Raw genomic sequence first — 22,597 nt, 5'->3', positions numbered from 1 at the left:
ATTTTGAATAAAAGTGGTAAGACTAGGTATCCTTGTCTTGTTCCTAATCTTAGAGGCAAAGCTTTCAGCTTTTCACCATTGAGTATGATATCAGCTATAGACTTGTCATATATGGCTTTTATTATGTTGAGATATGGTCCTTCTATACCATAGAGGCTGTTCTTACAGTAGCTCTCTGTTCATTTCTTCTTCTCTTGCTCTCTTCCTTTGTGTTTTGATGACTTTTTTTGTGGTATGCTTATATTCCTTTCTGTTTATTTCTTATGTATTTACTATAGATTTTTGCTTTGTGATTACTGTGAGGCTTATCTATAACAGCCTGTTTTAAAGTTGATAGCAACTTAAGTTTGATTTCATTGTAGATCTCAGTGTTATTAGTTATTTTTTTTACTACTTGTGTCTTTTAACCTTTATGCTTGCTTTGTAAGTGATTAATCCACTACCTTTACTATATATTTACCTTTTCAGTGAGATTTATTCTTTCAAATGTTTTCTTGTTACTAATTAGCACCCATTCTTTTCAGCTTAGAGAAGTCTCTTTAATATTTCTTGTAATGCAGTTTTAACTCTTTTAGCTTTTTCTTATCTGGAAAACTTTCTCTCTCTTTCACTTCTGAATGATAAATTTGTGGGCTAGAGTATTCTTAGTTGGAAGATTCTTGAAGATTCTTTTTTTTTTTTTTTCTCAGTACTTTGAATATATCTTGTCACTCCTTTCTGGCATGCAAAATTTCTGCTAAAAAATCTGTTTATAGTCCTGTGGGACCCACAAGCCTAAGCCCCGTTGGCCACTAGAAATAGGCAGTGTAGAGGTGTCCTTGAAGTGACAACCACAAAAGTTGGGACACTAGACACTCCTTCCTGTAGATACTGATGCTCTGGAGCACAGCAAAGGGAAAGTGTGTAGATGGTGCCTGCCAGTCTCCATCCCAGGAGAGTGTTCCAGCACTCACCTAGATGTATATATTAAATTAGATGCCTGCCCCTCAGGCTGACTTTCTAACATAAGCAGGAAAGCCTCCTTCACTTTAAGTCTGGGCACCATAGGCTCTCTTAGCTGGGCCCTGGGCTGGCTGAGTACAAGTATGTGAGCCTTTTTAGAGTGCTTTCTCAGGTCTCTACAGTCTTGTGGGTGTCAAGACAGGAGCCTCATTGCTTTTCAAAGTTAGACATTTTAGGGGTTCATCTGTCAAGCATATGGGATGCCTGATGTGAGTTTTGAACCCTCAGCCCCTCAGGGAGAAGCTCCGGGTTTGAGTTCCCTCCCGATTTTGGATCACTGTGCTAGGGGTGTGGGGTTATAGTGGGATTGCATCCCAGCCTCTCTTACCCACTTCAGTGTGGTGTTCTCCTTATTTGCCTGATATGTAGTCATCATTCAGTTAGCCTTGGACCACCAGCTTGTCTCCTTGCAACTCCAACGAAACCACAACTGAATGCTAAACAACCATCGAAAAAAGACTGGAACCTAGCATTCAGCTATCCTTTAGAGTTTTTTTGAAGGGAATTTGTCCATATTTAGCTGTGGACTCAGTGTGTCTGTAGGAGGAGGTGAGTTCAGGGTCTTCTTATGTCACCATCTTGAACTGGAACTTCTGCAAAACATTTTGAAAGGTAATTTCTTACAATAAGAAACCTGTAGAAATCTTTTCTAAAATTAATTTAACTGTCATTAATATTAGCACATTGTGAATCATTCATGTGGTACAAAAAGATATGTAGTGAAAAAGAATTCTCCCATCATAAGATTCCCATTCTCTAGTCCCCTTACCTAGAAGGAAATACACTTACCAGTTTCTTACATATTTTTTCCAGAAATATTCTGCACATACTTTCTTCATAAGAGTATATCTCCTTTTTTCTTTATCATACATGAGATCTTGCTATTTGTATTCTTCCTCATTTTATTCTTTTCATTCAGCAGATTAGCTTATATAGAGCTACCTCATTCTTTTATAACAGCTGCATAGTATTCTGTTAGAGGGATACACCATATTTTTAACAGTTCCTTATGGATGGAATTTTTTGTTTTTAAAAGTCTTTCGCAGTTAATGCATTGTAATAAATATCCTTTACATATATCTTTACCCATGGTATTTATAAACTTTTACCCCCATTTGTTCTTTAAGAAGTGTGTTGTTTCCCTGTTAGGTTAGCTCTGCTTCTTCCCCATTGAAAGAGAGTTTTAATCCTAGTTTATGAGTCATGTAGTACTTGGCATCTTTCTTTCCTTGACTTGGGAGTGTATATGGATATTTTACATAGAGTAACTCCTGTTTGTTACCCTGCTTTATTTTCTCAGTCTGTTATTCATCCACCTCAGCTACTATCCAGAAATGTGTTAGAAATTCCAGTTAACTATAATTGTGTTTCTTGGTTAAGCAAAGATTTAGGCCTTTCTTCTTGTTCTTTAGAACCTCTTGCATTTGTAGATGAAAGGATCAATTAATCAGACAGTGTCTCTCTTTTTATCCTCCTAACAGTTGTATCCTTTTAAAAATTTTCTAATTCTCACCAGTTTTTAAGTTCACAGACTCTACCTAGTCTCTACCTAGAGTTTCATTGATCTATATATGTTAAATCTTGCTCAAATCTTCCTTTAATTTTCTTTATATCTTTTCTTGTATCTTAGAATAAGCTCTTCCTCACAGATAGCTCATTGCAAAGGAATACTTAATCCTTTGGATGGAAAGGGATACTCCCTGAATAGATATTTACTGTGCATTATGAAAATCAGTGCTTTACTCTTGGATAATTTTTTCATCATCAACTCTCTTGAGGTATAAATAAGACATGAGTAAATCTGTAAAGATTTAACCAGAATTTGTAATTTAGAGTGAGACACATTTGGAAATAGAACTAAGGCAAGTGGTAGGGAGGATAAGGGAAAAGTGGAATTAAATTGTTAGATATTTTAATGTGGTGTGAAGTTTTTTGCTTTTGTTTTTATCAAGTTGGTAAAACTCTTGATATGGACTTGAGGGCTAGTTTAATTCAATCTCATCATTTTTTCAGATAAGGGAACTATTATTTTAAAGGTGTTGTCAGAGAGTTGCCCCAGATCAGAGGCTGCAGCCAGAGCACCTGAATGCCAGCCCACTTCTGTCTGAGGATGTAAATGTTTCACTGTTTACAGTGGTGGTTACAATGTGTCAAGCAGCAAAGGAATTTGATCCCTTTCATATATTCATATTTTAAACCACAATATATTATACTTAATGATTAGAAATAACTATTTCTGAGAATGTCAGTAAATAATTTTATAAGCAGAATAATTTTCCTTCAGACATGCTATATTTGGAAAATAATTTTGTTTGCTGTCTAATAAGGTATTTCTCCCTCATCTATGTCTCTAAATCCCTTAACAGAAAAATTTTTATTTGTTGCTTGTTTTTTGTTTTGCTGCTTAATATTTTGAAGTATTATTTATCCAAAAGTTCAGTTTCCTCAAAGTTACTTTTAAAATAATTATATAAATGCCTTTGTCAGACCTTTGAGGACATATTGATTTATAAAGCGCTACTGTTAGTGGTCCTGCTAAAGCAAAAGAAGCAGCCTTCATAGTGACTGTCTCCTTATGTTCTTCCTAATTATTATTTTTCATGTGAGGTTACATTGTAAGGAAAAGTGAGAATTCACCAAATCTATTCTGTGCTTTGAACTCCCACAGAGAGCTTTGGGTATTGCTAGCAAAGATAAAGACACTCTTTAAGAAAACTCCTTGCAGGAGAAATATCTTAGTATGTTTTTATGTTTATTTTCTGAATCTTCTGTCTATTCTAAAGCTATACTTTAAAGGATTCATGCCGGTGAAACACAGGACAGCTGATCATGTTTACATTTCTTAGCCAACATGTCTTGCCCTTCCCTATTTGCACCTGTTCGGGTTTACACCTAGCAGCTGTCGATGTTTATAAACTCTTAGAGTACACAAAAGGAACATTTGATATGTATGAATTTGAACAGTATTATCATTAACAACTGATCATTGAATTTTTTGGAGTGTATAAAATCATCATGCAGGGAAGAAGTTGTTTGTGGTAATTCTGATTTTTGCCTGTTCTCAGAATTGTTGTAGGAAAATATCTCAGCAAAATACAGTAACTTTGTATTACCCCGTATGAGTAAACATTATGTGTTGCATGTATACACTATCAGTTTTAAGCAATTAGTTTAAAATGTAAAATAATAAACTGCAGAGGTTTGCTGATAGATAAAGGTAGGTTGAATATAATTTTATCATTTATTGCAGTGGCAATAAACCAGCTTGAAATAGCTTATTATAATAATTATGTAGAATTACTACTTAACAGCAAGTTTTGGTTGATTGAATTCCAGGTAATACAGGTTTTGATACTTTGGGTCATACTTTCTCAAACTTGGCACTACTAACATTTTGGGCCAGGTAATTCTCTCTGTGTGGGTGATGTCCTGTGAATTGTAGGGTGTTTATTAGCAGCGTCCCAGCCTGGCCTGTACGTACGCTCTACTAGTAGCACCCTCTCAGTTGTGGCAATCAAAAATGTCCCCAGACATTGTCAAATGTTTCCTAGTAATAAGGGGCTGGTTTACAATGTCACCCCTGGTTGAGAACTACTGCTTTAGATCATGGGAAAGATCTATGATGGATCAAATAATTTATAATCTCTTCCTTATCTTCTGTACATTTTTCTCCTGTTCACATCAACAAAAAATTTTTTTACTGTAGTGTTACGTGGTAATTTTCAGTTGTAGTGATCTTTACCCTACCTGATCAACTCTATAAATATCCTCTCATAAATGGCCATAAGCTAAATGACATTGTACCAATTGATATTTTTCCATAGGTGACTGTGTTGTGGTGGAAGGTCATGTTATTACAGTCCTTTCATTTTAACTTGTATCTGAGCTGTTTCTGGCTACAAAAAATTGCTTGACTGGTGTTGGTTTGGAACCTGATATGAAGGTGGTATTCTTAACACACAGAATCAGAATGAGAAGCTATTAGAGGTGTGCAGGTATCAGATCTGGATCCTCCGGCCATAACAGAAATCCAGAAATAGATGGTTCTTGGACACCTAAACTAGTTTTGTCTTAATGAATATGTTTTGCTTAAATGATCTGAATAAATGGATTTCTACCAACTTCTATGTAATACATTTGAATAATGAATAATAACTCATGTTGTCATAAAGAAAATTTTTTCAATTGAAAATTAATGTATTAGTTTTTATTTGTATTTGTGTTTCAGTTTATTTTGAAAGTTTTAAGGTAAAACACCTTATCATTTGTTCTTATACAATTGTGAGGCATTTATTTTAAATTCTTATCACAATTGATAAAATGAAATAACATGCCAAATATATATATATACACACACACATATACATACATAAAACCTATAAATAGATGACTCAGAAATATTTACTTGAAATGAATGATCTAAAAATACCTTTTACCTCCAAACATACACATGTGTAATTAAGACATTCACTTACTAAAAACAATTGCTAGTAATTATTGAATGCTGGGTATTCAGAACTTTGCATGCATTATCTCATTTAATCCTCCCAACTACACATTCATACTACTCATGAAGCAATTGAAAGTTCACTGAAGATTCATGATTTATACAAGGTCACAGCTGATAAGCTTCAGATACAGTTTCTGAACCCAGATAACTTCTGTTATCAGATGTCTTGCTGATACCATGTAACCTCTATCTCATGTCTTCAAGGTTTAAATTTACACTCTTCAATCCCAATGCATATATATATATATTTTTTGAGTGCTTACCATATGCCAGACTTTGTGGGTTTTTTGTTTTCCTTACTTTTTATTTTGAAGTAATTTTAGACTTAAAAAACAGTTACAAAACAAATATAGAACATTCACTTATTTTTTTACCCAGCTTTGCCTAATTTTATTAATTTATATAATCACAGTGCAATTATTAAAATTATAAAAATCAGAAAAATTAACATCAGTATAATACTATTAACCATAAACTACATATATGAATTTTACATATATGACTACATATGAGAGTTTTTCCATTAATGTCCTTTTTGTGTTTCAAAATCCAATCTGATCCCACATTACATTTAGTTGTTGTACCTCCTTAGTCTTCAACCTATGGCAGTTCCTCAGTCTTTCCTTTTCTTTCGTAACCTTGACACTTGATGAATACTAGTCAATTATTTTGTATATGATCTCTCAATTTGGGTTTGTCTGATGTTTTCTCATGATTCAACTAAGGTTATATTTCATTGCCAATAATACCACAGAGAGGTGATATGCTCTTCTAAGGGCATCAGAGGATACATGATATTCATATGTTTTATTATAGGTGATATCCTTTTCTCTACTGTGAAGTTACTCTTGCCCATTGTAATTAGTAAATGTCTTAGAGAAGATACTTGGATACTATGCAAATACCTTGTTTCTCCTCAGACTTCCACCTAGTGCTTTTAGCATCCCTTGGTACACACATGTATTTTAAACTTTCTTCATTGACTAGTTCCTACAATATGGCAAGCCAATGATTGTTTTGTGGATTTTTCACAATTATAAAGACATTGCTTTTCTACCTTTTAACTTTCAAGTTGAATGCTAGGATGCTTTCCAGAGCTGTTTGTGCTTAGCAGGTGACAATAGTAAATAAAATCTGAATTCAGTAATATTTAGCTTAAAAACAAAAATTTGAAGAGCCAATCTGTGTTAATTCAAGCATAAAACAATCTTCATTCTAGAATAGTGAAGGCTAGTGTAGATTTGTTAAACTTCTTTAAAATGAAGAGAAGATTATGTGTCAGATGAATATGGAATAGTTGACCAAATTTTGGTGTACTGGAACTAAGAAATACCTGTTAAAACATTAAAAAAATTTTTTAATTTAAGGCCAGTGTAAGAGAAGAGTACTTCACATATACGAAGAAACTCAGACACCTAACAGATCATACTGGCTGAAAGTATCTAAGATCGGTGTTGTGGGGGAGGGGCTATAGCTCAGTAGTAGAGTGCATGCTTAGCATGAACAGGGTCCTGGGTTCAGTCCCCAGTACTGCCATCAAATAAATAAACCTAATTACCTCTCCCTTCCAAAAAATAAATATCTAAGATAAAAATAGTTGAAATAAAATAATACATGAATAATATATGTAATAGAACTTCTAAGGAAAATGGCTGTATAAGCAGGTTTTTTTTAAAGAAGAATTAAATTTCTTCCCACTTAAATGAACAACAAGGGCAACAAGAATAAGAGAGAAAATTGCACTTTTACTGAAACTAAAAAAGCCCCCTAACTTCATACTACTAGCTCTAGTTCTGCCTTTCGTTGCTGCCAGGTTTAGATTTTATTTTATCTTTAAACAATGTTATAATAAACTACCGGTACTTTATTTCTATAAAATAGAGTCTCAAAATTAGATTGGAAGATCCAAGTATATGTATGTTTTTTAATAAGTATTTCCAGATAGAGTAATCTCCAATGAGCAATATTTAGAAACTGCTCATTATGCTTTGTGGGTTTTCCTTATTTGAGTCCTGAGTCAAGTTAACATCAACAGAAAGAAATATACCTAGATTTCATAACTTATCCTAGAAAAAAGTAATGACTTCTATCCATTGGGCTCTTATATGCCAGTTACTCAGCTAAAGTGCTTATCTATATTATAGCCCAAATAATTTTGCTGTAAAGTACAAAGGCAAATTAAAAAAAAAAAAACCTTTCATTATTAAAAATACATTTACAAACTTCTAGTTATGAAATAAATGAATCACAAGAATGAAATGTACAGCATGGGGAATATAGTCAATAATATCTTTATATGGTGACAGATGGTAATTAGACTTTTCATGGTGATCGTTTTGTAATGTATAGAAATATTGAATCACTATGTATGCACCTAGAATTCATACAGTGTTGTAGGTCAATTATACGTAAATTTAAAATAAATTTAATTTTAAACATGAAAAAATAAAATCATTGAAAAGCCCCCAAATACATTTAAATAGTATATTTGAGAATTCTTTGAGACAGGTTACTAGCTATAAATTTTTTAAAAAAAGCATTTCCTGTAAACTCTATGTTTTTGTATTTTTTTGTAAATACAGTTTTTGTACTTAGTGAAATGAGACTTGGTGAAGATACTTTATAGAGAAAGTTGTCAGTCATGTACCTTGCCATCAGACTGCCATGTGTCTCAAAGCTTTTTAGTAATTGTTTGTTGACCTAAAACCTGCTTTTTTCCCCAGATGGTTTAGTCAATGAGGTTATGTAACATTCAAGGAATAAATTAGTCCAATTTCATACAAATTAACCTAGGGAATAGAAAAACTCTCATCTTGCTCATAAAGATAAATATCTTATAAATAAAATGTTATTTTTTATTGAAGTCTAGTCAGTTTACAATGTTGCATCAATTTCTGGTATACAGCATAATGTTTCAGCCATACATAAACATTCATATATTCATTTTCATTTTCTTTTTCATTATAGGTTACTACAAGGTATTGAATATAGTTCTTGTGCTTTATAGTAGAAATATGTTGTTTATTTATTTTATGTATAGTAGTTAGTATCTGCAAATCTCAAACTCCCAATTTATCTCTTCATGCCCCCATTTCCCCCTGGTAACCATAAGTTTCTTTACTATATCTGTGAATCTGTTTCTGTTTTGTAAATAAGTTCATGTGTGTCTTTTTTTTTTAGGTTCCACATACAAGTGATATCATATGATATTTATCTTTCTGTTTCTGGCTTACTTCACTTAGTATCATGATCTCCTGGTCCATCCATGTTGCTACAAGTGGCATGATTTTATTCTTTTTTATGGCTGAGTAGTATTCCATTGTATAACTGTACCACAACTTCTTTATCTAGTCATCTGTCCATGGACATTTAGTTTGTTTCAATGTCTTGGCTATTGTAGATAGTGCTGCTATGAACATTGAGGTGCATGTATCTTCTTGAATTAGAGTTCCCTTTGGACATATGCCTAGAAGTGGGATTGGTGGATCATATGGTAAGTCTGTTTTAATTTTTTTAAGGAATCTCCATACTCTTTTATATTCCCACCAACAGTGTAAGAGGATTCCCTGGTCTTCATACCCTCTCCAGCATTTACCATTTGTAGACTTTTTCATAATGGCCATTCTGATTGGTGTGAAGTGATACCTTACTGTAGTTTTGATTTGCATTTCTCTGATAATTAGCAATATTGAACATTTTTTCATGTGCCTATTGGCCATTTCTTAAATTCTTATTTTTTATTGAACTATAGTCAATTTATAGTGTTAGTTTCAGGTTTACAGCAAAGTGATTGTTATACATACATACATTTTTTTTTCAGTTTCTTTTTCTTTACAACTCATTACAAGAAATTGAATGTAGTTCCCTGTGCTATAACAATAGGTTCTTGTTGTTTATGTATTTTATATACAGTAATATGTATCTGTTAATCCCAAACTCTTAATCTATCCTCCCTTCCACCCTGGTAACCACAGTTTATTTTCTGTGTCTGTGAGTCTATTTCCGGTTTGTAAATATAATTTATGTATTTTTTAGGATTCTACATATAAGCGACATCATATGATCTTTGTCTTTCTCTGACTGACTTACTTCACTTAATATGATAATCTCTAGGTCCATCCATGTTGCTGCAAGTGGCATTATTTCATTCTTTTTTATGGCTGAGTAGTATTCCATTGTGTGTATATGTGTGTGTTTGTGTGTGTGTGTGTATGTATGTATATACACCACATCTTTATCCATTCATCTGTTGATGGATATTTGGGTTGTTTCCTTGTCTTGGGTATTGTGAATAGTGTTGCTTTGAACATTGGAGTGCATGTGTATTTTTGAATTGTAGTTTTCTCTGGATATATACTCAGGAGTGCGATTGCTGGATCATATGGTAACTCTATTTTTAGTTTTTTAAGGAACCTCCTGACTGTCCTCCATGTGGTTGCACCAATTAATATTCCCAACAATAGTCTAGGAGGATTCTCTTTTCTCTACACTCTCTCCAGCAATTATTATATGTGGATTTAAAAAAATTTTTATTCACCTTTTGTTTTGTTTTGTTTTGTTTTTAGAGGGGGATGGTAATTAGGTTTATTTATTTATTTTTGGAAGAGGTACTGGTGTTTGAACGCAGAACCTCATGCATGCCAAACACGTGCTCTGCCACTTAAACTGTACCCTTCCCTCTGTGGACTTTTTAATGATGATCCTTCTTACTGGTGTGAGGTAATACCTCACTGTAGTTTTGATTTGCATTTCTCTAATAATTAGTGAAGTTGAGCATCTTTTCATGTGCCTGTTGGCCATCTGGATGTCTTCTTTGGAGAAATGTCTATTTAGGTCTTCTGCCCACTTTTTGATTGGTTTGCTTGCTTTTTTTGTTTTTGTTTTTTGTCTTGTTTTGTTTTGTTTTTGGATATTAAGCTGTATAAGCTGTTTGTATATTTTGGAAATTACTCCCTTGTTGGTCACATCATTTGCAAATATTTTCTCTCATTCTGTAGGTTGTCTTTTTTGTTTTGTTGATGATATCTTAGCTGTGCAAAAGGTTTTAAGTTTAATTAGGTCCCATTTGTTTATTTTTGCTTTTATTTCCATTACTTCAGGAGCTGGTTCAAAAAAAGTATTGCTGCGATTTATGTCAAAGAGTGTTCTGCTTATGTTTTCCTCTAGGATTTTTATAGTATCTGTAAAAGCTGCCTTTTAATTATTCATTCCATGTAGCCATCAGTATCAACATGCCTTTCCATATTGGATGTTGATAAAGAGAAAAAAAATTCTTTGAAAATATGGATATACTCACTATAGGAGTACCATTATCTATAGAGGTGGTTCACAACACTGCCAGAATATGGAGAGAAGTTTTTGAATTGTTTATGATTAGAAAACTCATTGAAATTGCCTTATTAATGATGCTGTTGTGTCAACCTGAGACTACCTTTACCATATTTATCTATATACCATATGGGTTCAATCAACATTGAGACATTAACCGTGAATTATTTTAATTGGCCAATATTTTTAAATGAAAACAAGTTATTTTCTTAGAAAATGTATAGAAATTGTTGAAGTGGTTATAGAATTTCATACAAAAGTCTTTTTATGGTTAGATTATTTAAATGGTCCAGGTTTACTTATGGTTGATCATAAGTTCATTTATAAATGAGTAGTATCTTATTTGTTTCTTTCTATATATGTGTACTCCTTAAAGTAACTATGAACTTCACAAATTCCTTGCTTAATTGTGAGATTAGTGTATGCAGAGTATTAAAATGACCATAACTTTCCTAGATTAAAAAACTTTTTTGAGATAAAACTGACATGTAACATACTAATTTCGAGTGTACAACATATTGATTTTAATATTTGCATATGTTGTGAAATGAACACCATAGTAAGTCCAGTTAATATCCATTTCCACACAGTTAACACATTATTTTCCTGTGATGAAAACTTTTAAGATCTAGTCTCTTAGCAACTTTCAAGTGTACAATAAAGTATTATTAACAATATTTATCATGCTGTACATTACATCCCATGACTTATTTGCTTTGTAACTGAAAGTTTGTACCTTTTGACCTCCTTCATCCATTACTATTCTAGATTTTTAGTATTTTAAATTTTTAATATAATTTCTATTCTAGATTTTAATTTTTAACTATTATAGTAAGACCAATATAAGGTTGTACCCAAATAGTTATGCAAATTTATTAAGATGCTTGGAGTGGTTATTATAAATGGACCATACTAAGGCCATTTTGAAGCCATAGTTCAAACTTGACTCTAGTAAAAAAAACTCTAAAATATATGTGTCTTTTGAGTGAAGATTCACTGTATTGAGGATTACCAGGTCAGATTCTTGGATGCTTAAGAACTACAAGTATATTGTTATCTGGATTTAGAAGACAGGTTTACAGTCCACTCAGATATGGTAGTGTTTTCTTGATTCATTAAGATAATATGGGTATTATCATGTACGTGATATGAGGTGATTTAAGAAGAAAAAGAAGTTAATATGTATGGTAAAAGGTTGTGACAACATACATTTGTGTAAATTATTATATTCAAATGACTATTAATTTTTTTATATAAGGAAACTGTAAATCTATTAGAAGATTTGGTATACTTAACAAAAACTTATTTCATAAATTGATATTTCTCATTATATTGCTTTTATTTATTCCATATTTTATCTTTCTGAAGAACATGTATCTCTAAACTTATTTCATATTTTTAAAAAGTATTTCTAAAAGCCTGACTTATTTTAAATATGTTTAATTCTTTTGCATGATACCACCATTTAATACTGAAAATTAACATTTTTTTCCCTCTCGTAGATATGGAGTCTGGAGAACGGTTACCATCCTCAACAGCCTCCTCTACTACACCAACTCCATCTTCTATACCTTCTGTGGCTTCATCAGTTTCAAAAGGCGGCCTTTCCACTGGAGCTGCTTCACTTAGCTCTACAATCAACCCATGTGGTGAATACCTTTTACTAACTCAGTTTTAGAATACCATCCTTTTACTGATTTGCATTCATAGTGTTTTACTGAGCTCTGAATAAAATGTTCTTATTATCTCCGTTGAACTGTTGAACAATGGCTAAGTTAAACATTTGGTGTCTGCATTTTCTGGATTTTATCAGCTCACTGGGATAGCACTGGCTATTCCATGTTTTTCAGGCTTATAACAAGCTCTCTTTGAGAGTTTCATTTTCATGTCTTACATTGACCATTTTAATTAATAAATTAATACATGCAAAATGTTTTAAAACAGTAGGCCCATGAGGGAGTAAAGAAATACAAAGGAATCCTCAGTAGTAAGATTAGGTCCCAATGCCATGGACCCTTTGCCTTAAATTTGCTTCCAGTATTTGAAATGACCTTTGTGAAATCCCAACTACCCTAGTTCACAAACTTTATTTCAGAAGTGAAAATATCCTCAATTTTGGTTTTATGTAGAAGATATTTTTAATTACCCCCCCATCACTTTTTGCCCAGATTGAATTGTTTATTTGGTAGAATACATCTTTTTTTTTTTTTAAACCTAAACTTGATTAACTCATTCCTTTATCACTAGGAAGATTTTTAATATTAAATATATTTTATCTTATAGATTATTTCATATGTGTAAGCATTAAAACTAAATGATATTTCACTTTTCCAAAGTTAGTTTTATAATTGTGGGTAAATAAGATGCATAAATATGGAATGTCTGCTAGCAAAATTCCCTAGCAAATTGTTAAATATGTATTTGTTGAATTATTTTGATTTCTTCTAATCAATGGAATGACAAGAAGGATGTCGTTTTGTCATTATTTTATCAAAACAATTTTCTAACATTTTCTTTACGATTACAAAATAACTAAAAAAAATAGCATTACATTTTTTAGAAAGTAAATAAAATCTCTTTTCTCCTGCACCCTGTACAATCTTGGTTAAGTCATTTAACAACTTCATCCGCACTTCCCTTGTGCACAAGATGATGGCTATATATAAAATGATGAATGCCTTTGATGATATGCTGTGTTGAAAAATAGTGATGCCACAGTTGGCATTTTACCTTAAGTTACTTTGTCTAAATGACTGCACACAGCTGTACTGTTGTAATTATTCTTTCATGCTTTTTATAACTCTTATCCTTTCCTTTGTTGTTAGCTCCTTTCATTGTGTTCTCCCAAACTGCTTTCTCATTTTGTATTTACTTCTGAATTGGTCTTTAAAATATATAGTGTTTCTACAGAAATGTCCTTTTTTATGTTGAAGGTTTCAATCCTTGTGTACAGAGCCTTGAATTTTCTGGATACTTTACTGTCACCTATTTCTCACTTAGTTTTCAGAGTTAAAATTGCAAATGGCATTTGAATTGCTTACGATTCTGATTAGTCAGATGTTGGGCACTATTTTTGGTTAGTGGTATTTGGGAGTTGCAGATGGGTGGGGTATGCTTTGTTGCTAAATATCATAAGAAATTTCCTAATCTAAAAAGTAATTAGTTTTTATATTTATTTGCCAGTAAAAAAGGTTGTAGAGTTTTTATGTGTAGACACTTACACTGAATGAAATTTGATTCATTGTTTTTGGCCCATTCATTGTCTGATTTCTCTTCTTTTAAAAGTGAAATGATACAGTGATGAAGGACCTGGCTTTTTTATCTTAAACAATTTGAATCTCCTCAATGTCTTTTAATGTATAGAGACAATAAAACAGAAATTTCATCTTTAAAATGTCAAAACCTCGACAATTCTTTAATGGCCCCTTTGAGGACATTCTGTTGTTTTAAGCAGGTATTTTAATTGGCCTTTTTCTGTCCTCTTCATTAATGATTTATCTATAGGAATTCCTCTGAGTTACAAAGGATTTAATTCCAACCTGCTTTCGAACGTTGAATGATCAGTTAATTTATTTTGAGTCAACACCTTGTCAGGGTCTGGGATTATACCTACCTACAAGTTAGCCTGTTACTATCATAATGCTGGCAGAAGGCATGAGACTCCTGGGTCAGAGATTTTCTTACTATGGCATAGCAAATAGCATAAGCATCATGTTGGCATTGGCTCCCCATGTCTCCCAAGTCCCATGGGGCAACACAGAGGGGCCCAGTGGGATCTTATACATATAGTGAGTTTGTGTTACAGCCAAAGAGTACTGAGCTTAGGCATCTGGCTGCTTTTATAAGTGAAAGTAAAACCACTCTTTGCCTGGAAGGAAATGTCACCTCATCCATCAGGGTTGCGCCCTGCAAATACTGTTGTGAGAAATGGCCCAGTTTTAGAGAGTGGTCAAGGCCTTGCATTCTTGGCATATCCAGCAACGGCATACAGGGATCTTGGAGGATTGCCTCTTACAACACACCTTTAAGTTTATTACAGTAACTTGGATGGAAAATAACACTGCAATATAGATTGATTAATCTAAGGCTATCTATATATAATAAGTCTTGGTCTTATCAGGATAGTTATAGTTCTTTTACCTTTAAAGTATAATTTTTAAAAAATAACTTGCCTACTAAATAAATTTGGGACAGCTTTCAATAAATATATTGGCACAATAAACAAAACAATTAACTAAAATATCAAAAGATAGGCTTTAAAAAGTATAAAAGTATTAGCTGAAGAAAGCCATGGATATTGAACAAAGAACTTAATTAGCTGCTAAGAATAAAAAGAAAACATAATGGGTTACATGGCTCACATACTACTGCCAGTAAACATATCAGTTCCTCAGGGAAAACTTTTTCTGGCCCTGAGTGGTGTGGGGAATATACCACCAGAACCTTTGTATAAAAGGCCACATGATGCACTCTCTCTCTCTCTCTCTATATATATATATATATGCAGATTTTCAGACATCATTTCACATATTGTCTCTGAGTAAAAGTTTAAAGAATAGTATTTAAGCATAGTTTCTCAGTTAAACTTTACAGAGATTTGTTTGAGATTTGTGGTCATTTGACCTAATACAAATGTAGAACTTTGAGAAATTTCAGTGATAGTTAAACTGTGCCATAGAGCAGAGGTTTTCAATCCATTTTTTCAGGTAGAACCCTTCAAACTAATGCTTGTAAAAATCCTGAATGTATAAAACTGATGAACTGTTTAAAGCTTCTCTGGTTACAGCTGGAGTATGTCTACTTTCCTTTTAAAGTTAGAGACTGATTTATATATTTATCTTAATTGTAGACCTAACTCTGCAGAAGTGTGCCAAATCATGGTATATTGAGGAAATTGCATGTTGGTCAGTAAGGCCTCAACTTAGGGTATGTGTCAGTTATGACAGTGATTAACTGTGAATAGGAACACATGGCAGATAAACACACCAGTCCATAGACAGGCAGTCCTGAGGTGGTTAATGTCATCATGGACCTAGGCTCCTAATTTTTATACCCTGTCTTTCTAAGGTATGGGACTTTCATGCTCATGTGTGTATCTTATGGCTGTTACAGGCTGATCCACTTACAGCACTGTTTTCCAGGAAGAAGGTGGAGTGGAAGAGGACAAAAGTTATATGCTAGCTTATTTTGGCCCCTTTTAAATAAGAGCTTTCCCAGAAACCCAATCCAGAGATTTCCACTTACATCTCCTTTGTCATAACTATATAAATGGTACTCTCAGCTTCAAGGAAGGCCAGTTTGTAGCTAAGCATATTGCCATCCTAAAGAAAATAGAGGTTGTTAGTAAGGAATAAGGAGAAAACTATCCAGATACTGGATACTCAGTGTCTGCTATGGCTAAGTGGAACTGAGGGACAGAAGGTCAAGCTGGGGAGTAGGCTAAGGTCAGATCATTTAGAACTTCATGTGCCATGTGCTTAGGAGTGTAGACAGAATGATGTATTGATTAAAAGCAAGAACTTCATAATTGAAAGGCCCTGAAATTGAATCTTGGCGTGTCCACTTATTAGCTATGTGAATTTGGGTCAATTACCCCTTTCTGAGCTTTGGCTGCCTCATTTAAAAAATAAATATAATAATACTCATTTTATAAGGATAAATGAGATAATGCCTGACATATAGTAAGTGCCTAGTAAATTTGAACCATTATTTTTATTCATACTTGATCAAGTGAAAAGGTTTTCATGCTTTGAAAATTATAGCTCTAGCAGCATATAGAGCATCAGTTTGCAATGAGGATGGAACTAGAGGCAAAGATCTTTAGAAGGTTCTTATATTTATCTGGGTAAGAAATGATAAGGGCCAAAATTAAGGAGTTACTGGAGATGAAGAAAGAAACAAGGTTCCAGAGATATTTTACGAGTAGATTCTTATGGGTTATAATGATTGAATTTGGACAAAGTGATGTTTAGAGAGAGAGAAGCCCAATGTGATCTGGATAACTGGGAAAAGGGTGATGTAATGAAAAATGTGGAGGAATAATACATTTTAAAGGGTAAAAGGCCTGTTTATCCTTTTGCGTGTGACATTTGAATGGAATATGTATCCATGTATATATATAGCCACACTACTCCTGATAAATATTTGAGTTGTTTCCAACTTTTGCCAATTACAAAATATGTTATTACCATCATTATACATGGGTCTTAATGCATACATTTCTGAAGATATCTTCAGCTTTACCAGTAGTACCAATTTATTTTCTTATCAGCTGTATAATTCCTGATGCTTATCATCTGTGTTGACACTTGTCATTGTCAGACTTTTTGATTTTTGTCAATGATGAATATGAAATAGTGTCCATTAAGTTGCCTTTTAATAAGTTTGTAGTCTTTTGGGTTTCCTTTTTTTTGAAGTGATTGTTTACAGTTTTGGTGCATGTTTCTACTGAGTTGTAATATTTTTCTTACAGATTTGTGAGTTCTTTTTATATTTTGGATACTGGTCCTTTTTTCAGTTATTTTTGTGGGAGATAGCTTTTACACATTATATGTCTTTTTTAATTCTATATTGTCTTTTGAATAGAACTTCCAATTTTAATGTAGTCTGATTTATCAGTATTTTTATTTATGGTTATGTTTTTTACTTTTCTGAGAAATTCTCCTCTACCTCCAAGGTTATGCATCCATCTATATTTTGAAGACTTCACTTACCTCTCATTTAATATTACTTTGAAAAGTGTGTGGTTATCAGATATCAGGCCAGTCGTGACAGACTGAATTGACTTTTTGGCTTTGGAACTATCACCAGGTAGGGTTGTTGGTTGATGTATCAGTGAGTTCACACTGGAGATAACATAAACCACTAATGCTGTTTTAAGCAGAAAGATTTAATACAAGGAATTAGTATTATAAAACTTATAAAATTTTTGAGGAGCTGGCCCCTGGCCCCCATGAATGATTTCAGAGCATTACTGTTGAATTGACCTGCTTGAGGAAAGTACCTTCAGTTCAGTCAGGACACCACTGTTCTAACTGATGGCTCTGTGGATCATACCACCTCAGCTACAATCCGAGTGATCAGGAACCACTGACATAACTGTCTCCAGGGCTGTTCTGTGCTGCCTTCTAGATCTACACCAGCAAAAAGGACACTTCATGTGCTACCGTCTGCCAGCTTCACTCAGTTAATCCATCAGTGCCAAATACATCTGACTGGCAGAATCTAAATTATATCCAGAATCCGGGATGCAAGAGAGACTGGTATATGTACTTTTCAGCTTCCCAGCTTCTGCGCCACAGGAAGGTATACTAAAATGAGGTTGGAACAAATGTTAAATGAGCCATTTATCTATCCATTTGAGCTCATCTGGTGTTAGCCTCCTGCCAAATCTCCCCACCTTTGTATTATAATACACTTGTAATATCTATCCATGAGCCTTATTCCAATTTCCATGGTTCTTTTCTTCCGAAAAAAAAAAAAAAACTTCATTAGTGTATCTCATAGCTCATGTATACTTACCAGAAATCTCTTTTGATATACTATTGTATATAATAATATAAATTAAACCAAATAGAATAAGTGCCTTACTCAAAATGATATGGCTCTTAACTTCACAATAGCAAATACCTATCATTTCCTTTTTCAAGATTATAAAAGACTTTGCAAGGACTCCATTCCTTTTATACCGTATCATTAATTTTTCTCTATTTATTGGATCATGTCCATTAGTATAAAAGCATGCTCTTAGTATCCCCCATCTTAAATAATACATACCAAAAGCCCTTCCTTTTTTCACCCCAAACACTTTTCTGGATGTTACCTTTTTTTCCCCCTCCCTTTATAACCAAACTTCTCAAAATAGGGAGCTGCATGTGCTTTGTCCTTTTCCTTGTCTTTCATGTCTATCTCAACCCACACCAATGTCACTTTTCTATCCTCATCTCACTCAGCCTCTCTGAAGAACTGACACAGTCGACCAGTCCTTCCTTCTTGAAAACCTTTTTTAAGGAAAGAGTTTGTGTCAAATTGATATTTCTTCTCTAAAAGTTTGGTAGACTCCACTACAAAGTCTTTGGGGCTGGGAAGGTGGTGGTTGTAGTTTTTTTAAGTGTTGTTGTTTGGAAGATATTAAATCGTGAATTCAACTTTAAAATAGAAATATAAAACTATTTAAGTTATCTTTTTTTCTTTGTGAGTGAGTTTTGGTAGTTGATGTTTTTCAAAGAATTCCTATTTCATCGAAGTCATTAAATTTATGGATACAATGTTGCTCCAAATAGTACCTTATCCGTTGAATGTCTGTAGGATTTATAGTGATAACTTCTCTTTCATTACTAATAATAGTAATTTATGCCTTTTCTCTTTTTCCTTTTGACTAGAGCTTTATAAGTTTTATTAATCTTTTTGATAAACTAGCTTTTGATTTCATTGACTTTTTTCCAGTATTCTGTTTCATTGATTTCTGTCATTTATTATTTCCTTCTGGTTTTCCATGGGTGTGATTTCATCTTCTGTTCTCCTTATTTTTTAAAGGGAAAGCTTAGATCATTTATGTTGGACCTTTTTCTTTTTCTTATATATGCATTTAATGCTATAAATTTCCCTTTAAATTACTACTATAGCTGCATCCCACAAATTTTGATATGTTTTAACTTCATTATAATTCTAGTAAAAATATTTCTGTTTTCTTTTGTGAATTCTTCTTTGACTAATAACTTGTTTAAAAGTCAGTAATTTAACATTCAGCTTTTTTAATTGATTACATTTTAGCTTTACTGTGGTCCAAAAAATATAAGCATGATAATCTGTGCTCTGTTTTTTCACTTCCCACTGCTGCTTTTTTTAGACTATTCCCCTGTGGGTCTCCGCTGTGCCTGTGAAAATTGCTGGGTCAGCCAAGTACCTGGCAGAGATGAGTCTCTTTCTCTCTGTGGTTTCCTTGTTCTAACATTACCCCCTGATTTCCAGCTGCTCTGCCAGCTTTGGACTCTGTTCTCTGACACTTTAGGCTTTCTGCTGCCTAAGCTAATCATAGTTAAAGTATGCACTCAGTTAAGAAATACATCAAACTCAACAGATCTGCTGTGTATAGCTCTGTTTTTCTCTATGTTCTCTGCCAGCTATATTGTTGTGATGCTCTTGGAGTCCTCCCCGAATCATGCACAGTATACTTACAGCTAGGCACTCAGAAAGTTTAAGCTCTGAATTTGGGTCTCATTTTTCCTGTGGCTTGATCACTGCCAAGATTTCCCCTTTAAATTTCCTAATTTCCTGATGTTTTCTTAGCCCTGGAGTCTGACCCCTGGCACCTTTAGTTGATAAGCCTGTTGTTTCATCTTTATAAGCTGTGAGGTTTAGACAGCATTATCAGACCGGAAAGCCACAAAGTCTCACTTCTTACCCCCTCTTATTGCCATTTCCAGATTAAACTTGCCCCTGGCTTTTCTCTGCTTTCAGATGCTTCCCAGTGTCTTTAGTTTTGTTGTTATTTTAAATCAAGTTTTTGTAATTATTTTCTATGGATGACCACTTCACTACTACTACACCATTACCTGAAGTTGATCCCCACACCAAATTTTTTTTTTCATCTAATACTCTAAATATCATATTTCCCACACGGTGATGGTTAAGTGATTGGTTAAGAAAGACACATGATGCAAGTCAGACTAATCAGAGACAGAGATTCCACTTGGGGATTTTTATTGGAACTAGTAAGGGAGGATGATACACTTTTGTCCCACAAACCTGAAAGGAAGGGACCGTCTGAGGAAGTAGAACCAAGAGAGGAAAGAAAAATTAGGCCCTTTGTAAACTTTCAGTCACTTTATCTAAAATGAGCCTTTTTAAAGGCTTTTATGTTTTGTGAGCCAATACATTTACCTTTTCACTCAGCCATTTTGAGTTGGGTGTTTGTACTTTTCAACCTAACTGATACACCTTCCGTGATCTAATCTCAACTCAGGATCTCAGATATATTTTCTTTCTGTCTTAGAAGATCTGCATAAGACTGATTGTTTCTCATGCTTTGTCTCAGGTTAAATGTCCTGAGACATTAATTAGAGAAATCTCTGTTCATAATGTCTAGGTAATTTCTCTACTGTTATCTAATTTTGCACCTAATAATTTCCTCCATAGTGTTCTTCACAATTTATAATTATACATGTGGTGGTGTTTTACTTATTTGTCTCTTCTACATTTAAAAGGCAGGAATCATATCTGTTTTCTTTCCTCAGTATGTATCCAGTCAGTGCCTGGCACAAAATATATGCTTAAGAAACAATTGTTGAAGAAAGAAAGAAAAGGAGAGATGAACTTGCAGGAATGGGACTTGAAAATTAGATGATAAATTTACTCTAATAAGTTTTCTAGGCTGTATTATGCTTTGCTCTAATAATACCAAATGTTGATGCAGATTTTAGTTGGAGATGGGCATTATAAGCTACAGAGTAAGGAATCTTAGAAGATCAGTTAACCTTACTGAAGAGGCACTGAATAAATTAAATCCTGAAAGTCCAAAGTTATTAATCAGAACTTCTAATTTAAAAGATAGAAGTTAACGTTTGCAGTCAGCAGAGAATCGTCAAGAGAATGAGACAGGCCTGTTTTGGGAGATAATGTCAAAGTTTGATTTCAATTTCTTTGAGTATTTATATTATAGTATGAATTATTATAACAGTTTTCTTTTTTAGTTGAGTTGTCTATATTGTAGAAATCTATTAGTCATAAATAAAGGTCCTGGAATGTTCAACTATCTAGTTTTTTTTTCCCTCCCAGTGAGTTTATTTAATGAAGGGCTTGATCACAAGGCACCAGATATTTTTAAAATATTATCTTATCTAAATTTTATGAATAGAACTTTGTAGTTTTACTTTAGAATTTTAGCAGTAAATTACTAAAGAAAGGTAATGCCTTCAAATCAATTAAGGACTCTTAAAAATAAACTCAGGGTTATGGATAAAATTGTTTCTTCCTCCCAAAAAAGACATGTTGGAGTCCTAATCCCCTCAGTACCTCAGAATGTGACCTATTTGGAAATAGGGTCCTTACAGAAGTAATCAAATTAAAATGCAGTTATTAGAGTGGGCTCTAAAACAAAACGATGTATCCTTATAAAAGGATATTTTAGACACAGAGATGTGTATAGAGAGAAGCCCATGTGAAGACATGGGGAAAACACCCAAGGTTACCAAAAGATAGGAGAGAAACGTGGAACAGATCATCCCTTTGCACCTTCAGAGGGAGCATGGCCCTGCTCACAACTTGATTTCAGACTTGGAGCCTTCAAAACTGTGAGACAATACATTTCTGTTGTTCCAAGCCACCCAATTTTATCATACTTTGTTATGGTAGCCCCAGCAAATTGATATATGACCTTTATTTGAATGTGCTACCATTTTTGATGATTAGCTATACTTTGCAGGTTGTATACTAGAGGCTGACTTTGCAACGCTGTAAAATATGCTTATAGTTTAAAGAACTAGAAACAAGAGCTTAAAGACATGCTGCAACAAGTTTGTGTAGTAATGAAAGATATGTGTTTTTCAAAGCTGATTTTAATAATTTTTATTCATTATGGGATAACTAAGCCTTTTTATTTTTTGAAGCATAAGTAAAATAAGATTTTAGAATGAGATTGTTTTTACAGTTACCTTTTTCTATTTCATTACTAAAATGATGTACCTCTATGTTTGAATGTAGAGGTATGTATAAAATATAGTGCATTTTTAGCATTTAAATCTATGAACTCTAAATCCT

The 22,597-nt window shown here is 33.4% G+C and overlaps 1 protein-coding gene across 24 annotated transcripts in view; it reads left to right on the top strand.

The window, feature by feature from the left end:
• BAZ2B (bromodomain adjacent to zinc finger domain 2B) overlaps window positions 1-22,597 on the top strand; it is a 290,518-nt gene that overhangs the window by 154,016 nt on the left and 113,905 nt on the right. For all 24 annotated transcript variants that reach the window (XM_074363742.1, XM_074363741.1, XM_074363744.1 and 21 more), the window contains one exon: window positions 12,343-12,489. In XM_074363742.1, coding sequence (XP_074219843.1) covers window positions 12,345-12,489 — 145 coding nt within the window. In that variant the 5' untranslated portion in view covers window positions 12,343-12,344. The remainder of the gene's footprint in view (window positions 1-12,342; window positions 12,490-22,597) is intronic.

Source organism: Camelus bactrianus, chromosome 5 (assembly GCF_048773025.1).
Source record: "Camelus bactrianus isolate YW-2024 breed Bactrian camel chromosome 5, ASM4877302v1, whole genome shotgun sequence".
NCBI classification, from domain to species: Eukaryota; Metazoa; Chordata; class Mammalia; order Artiodactyla; family Camelidae; genus Camelus; species Camelus bactrianus.
This window is presented reverse-complemented; position numbering and strand designations above follow the sequence as displayed.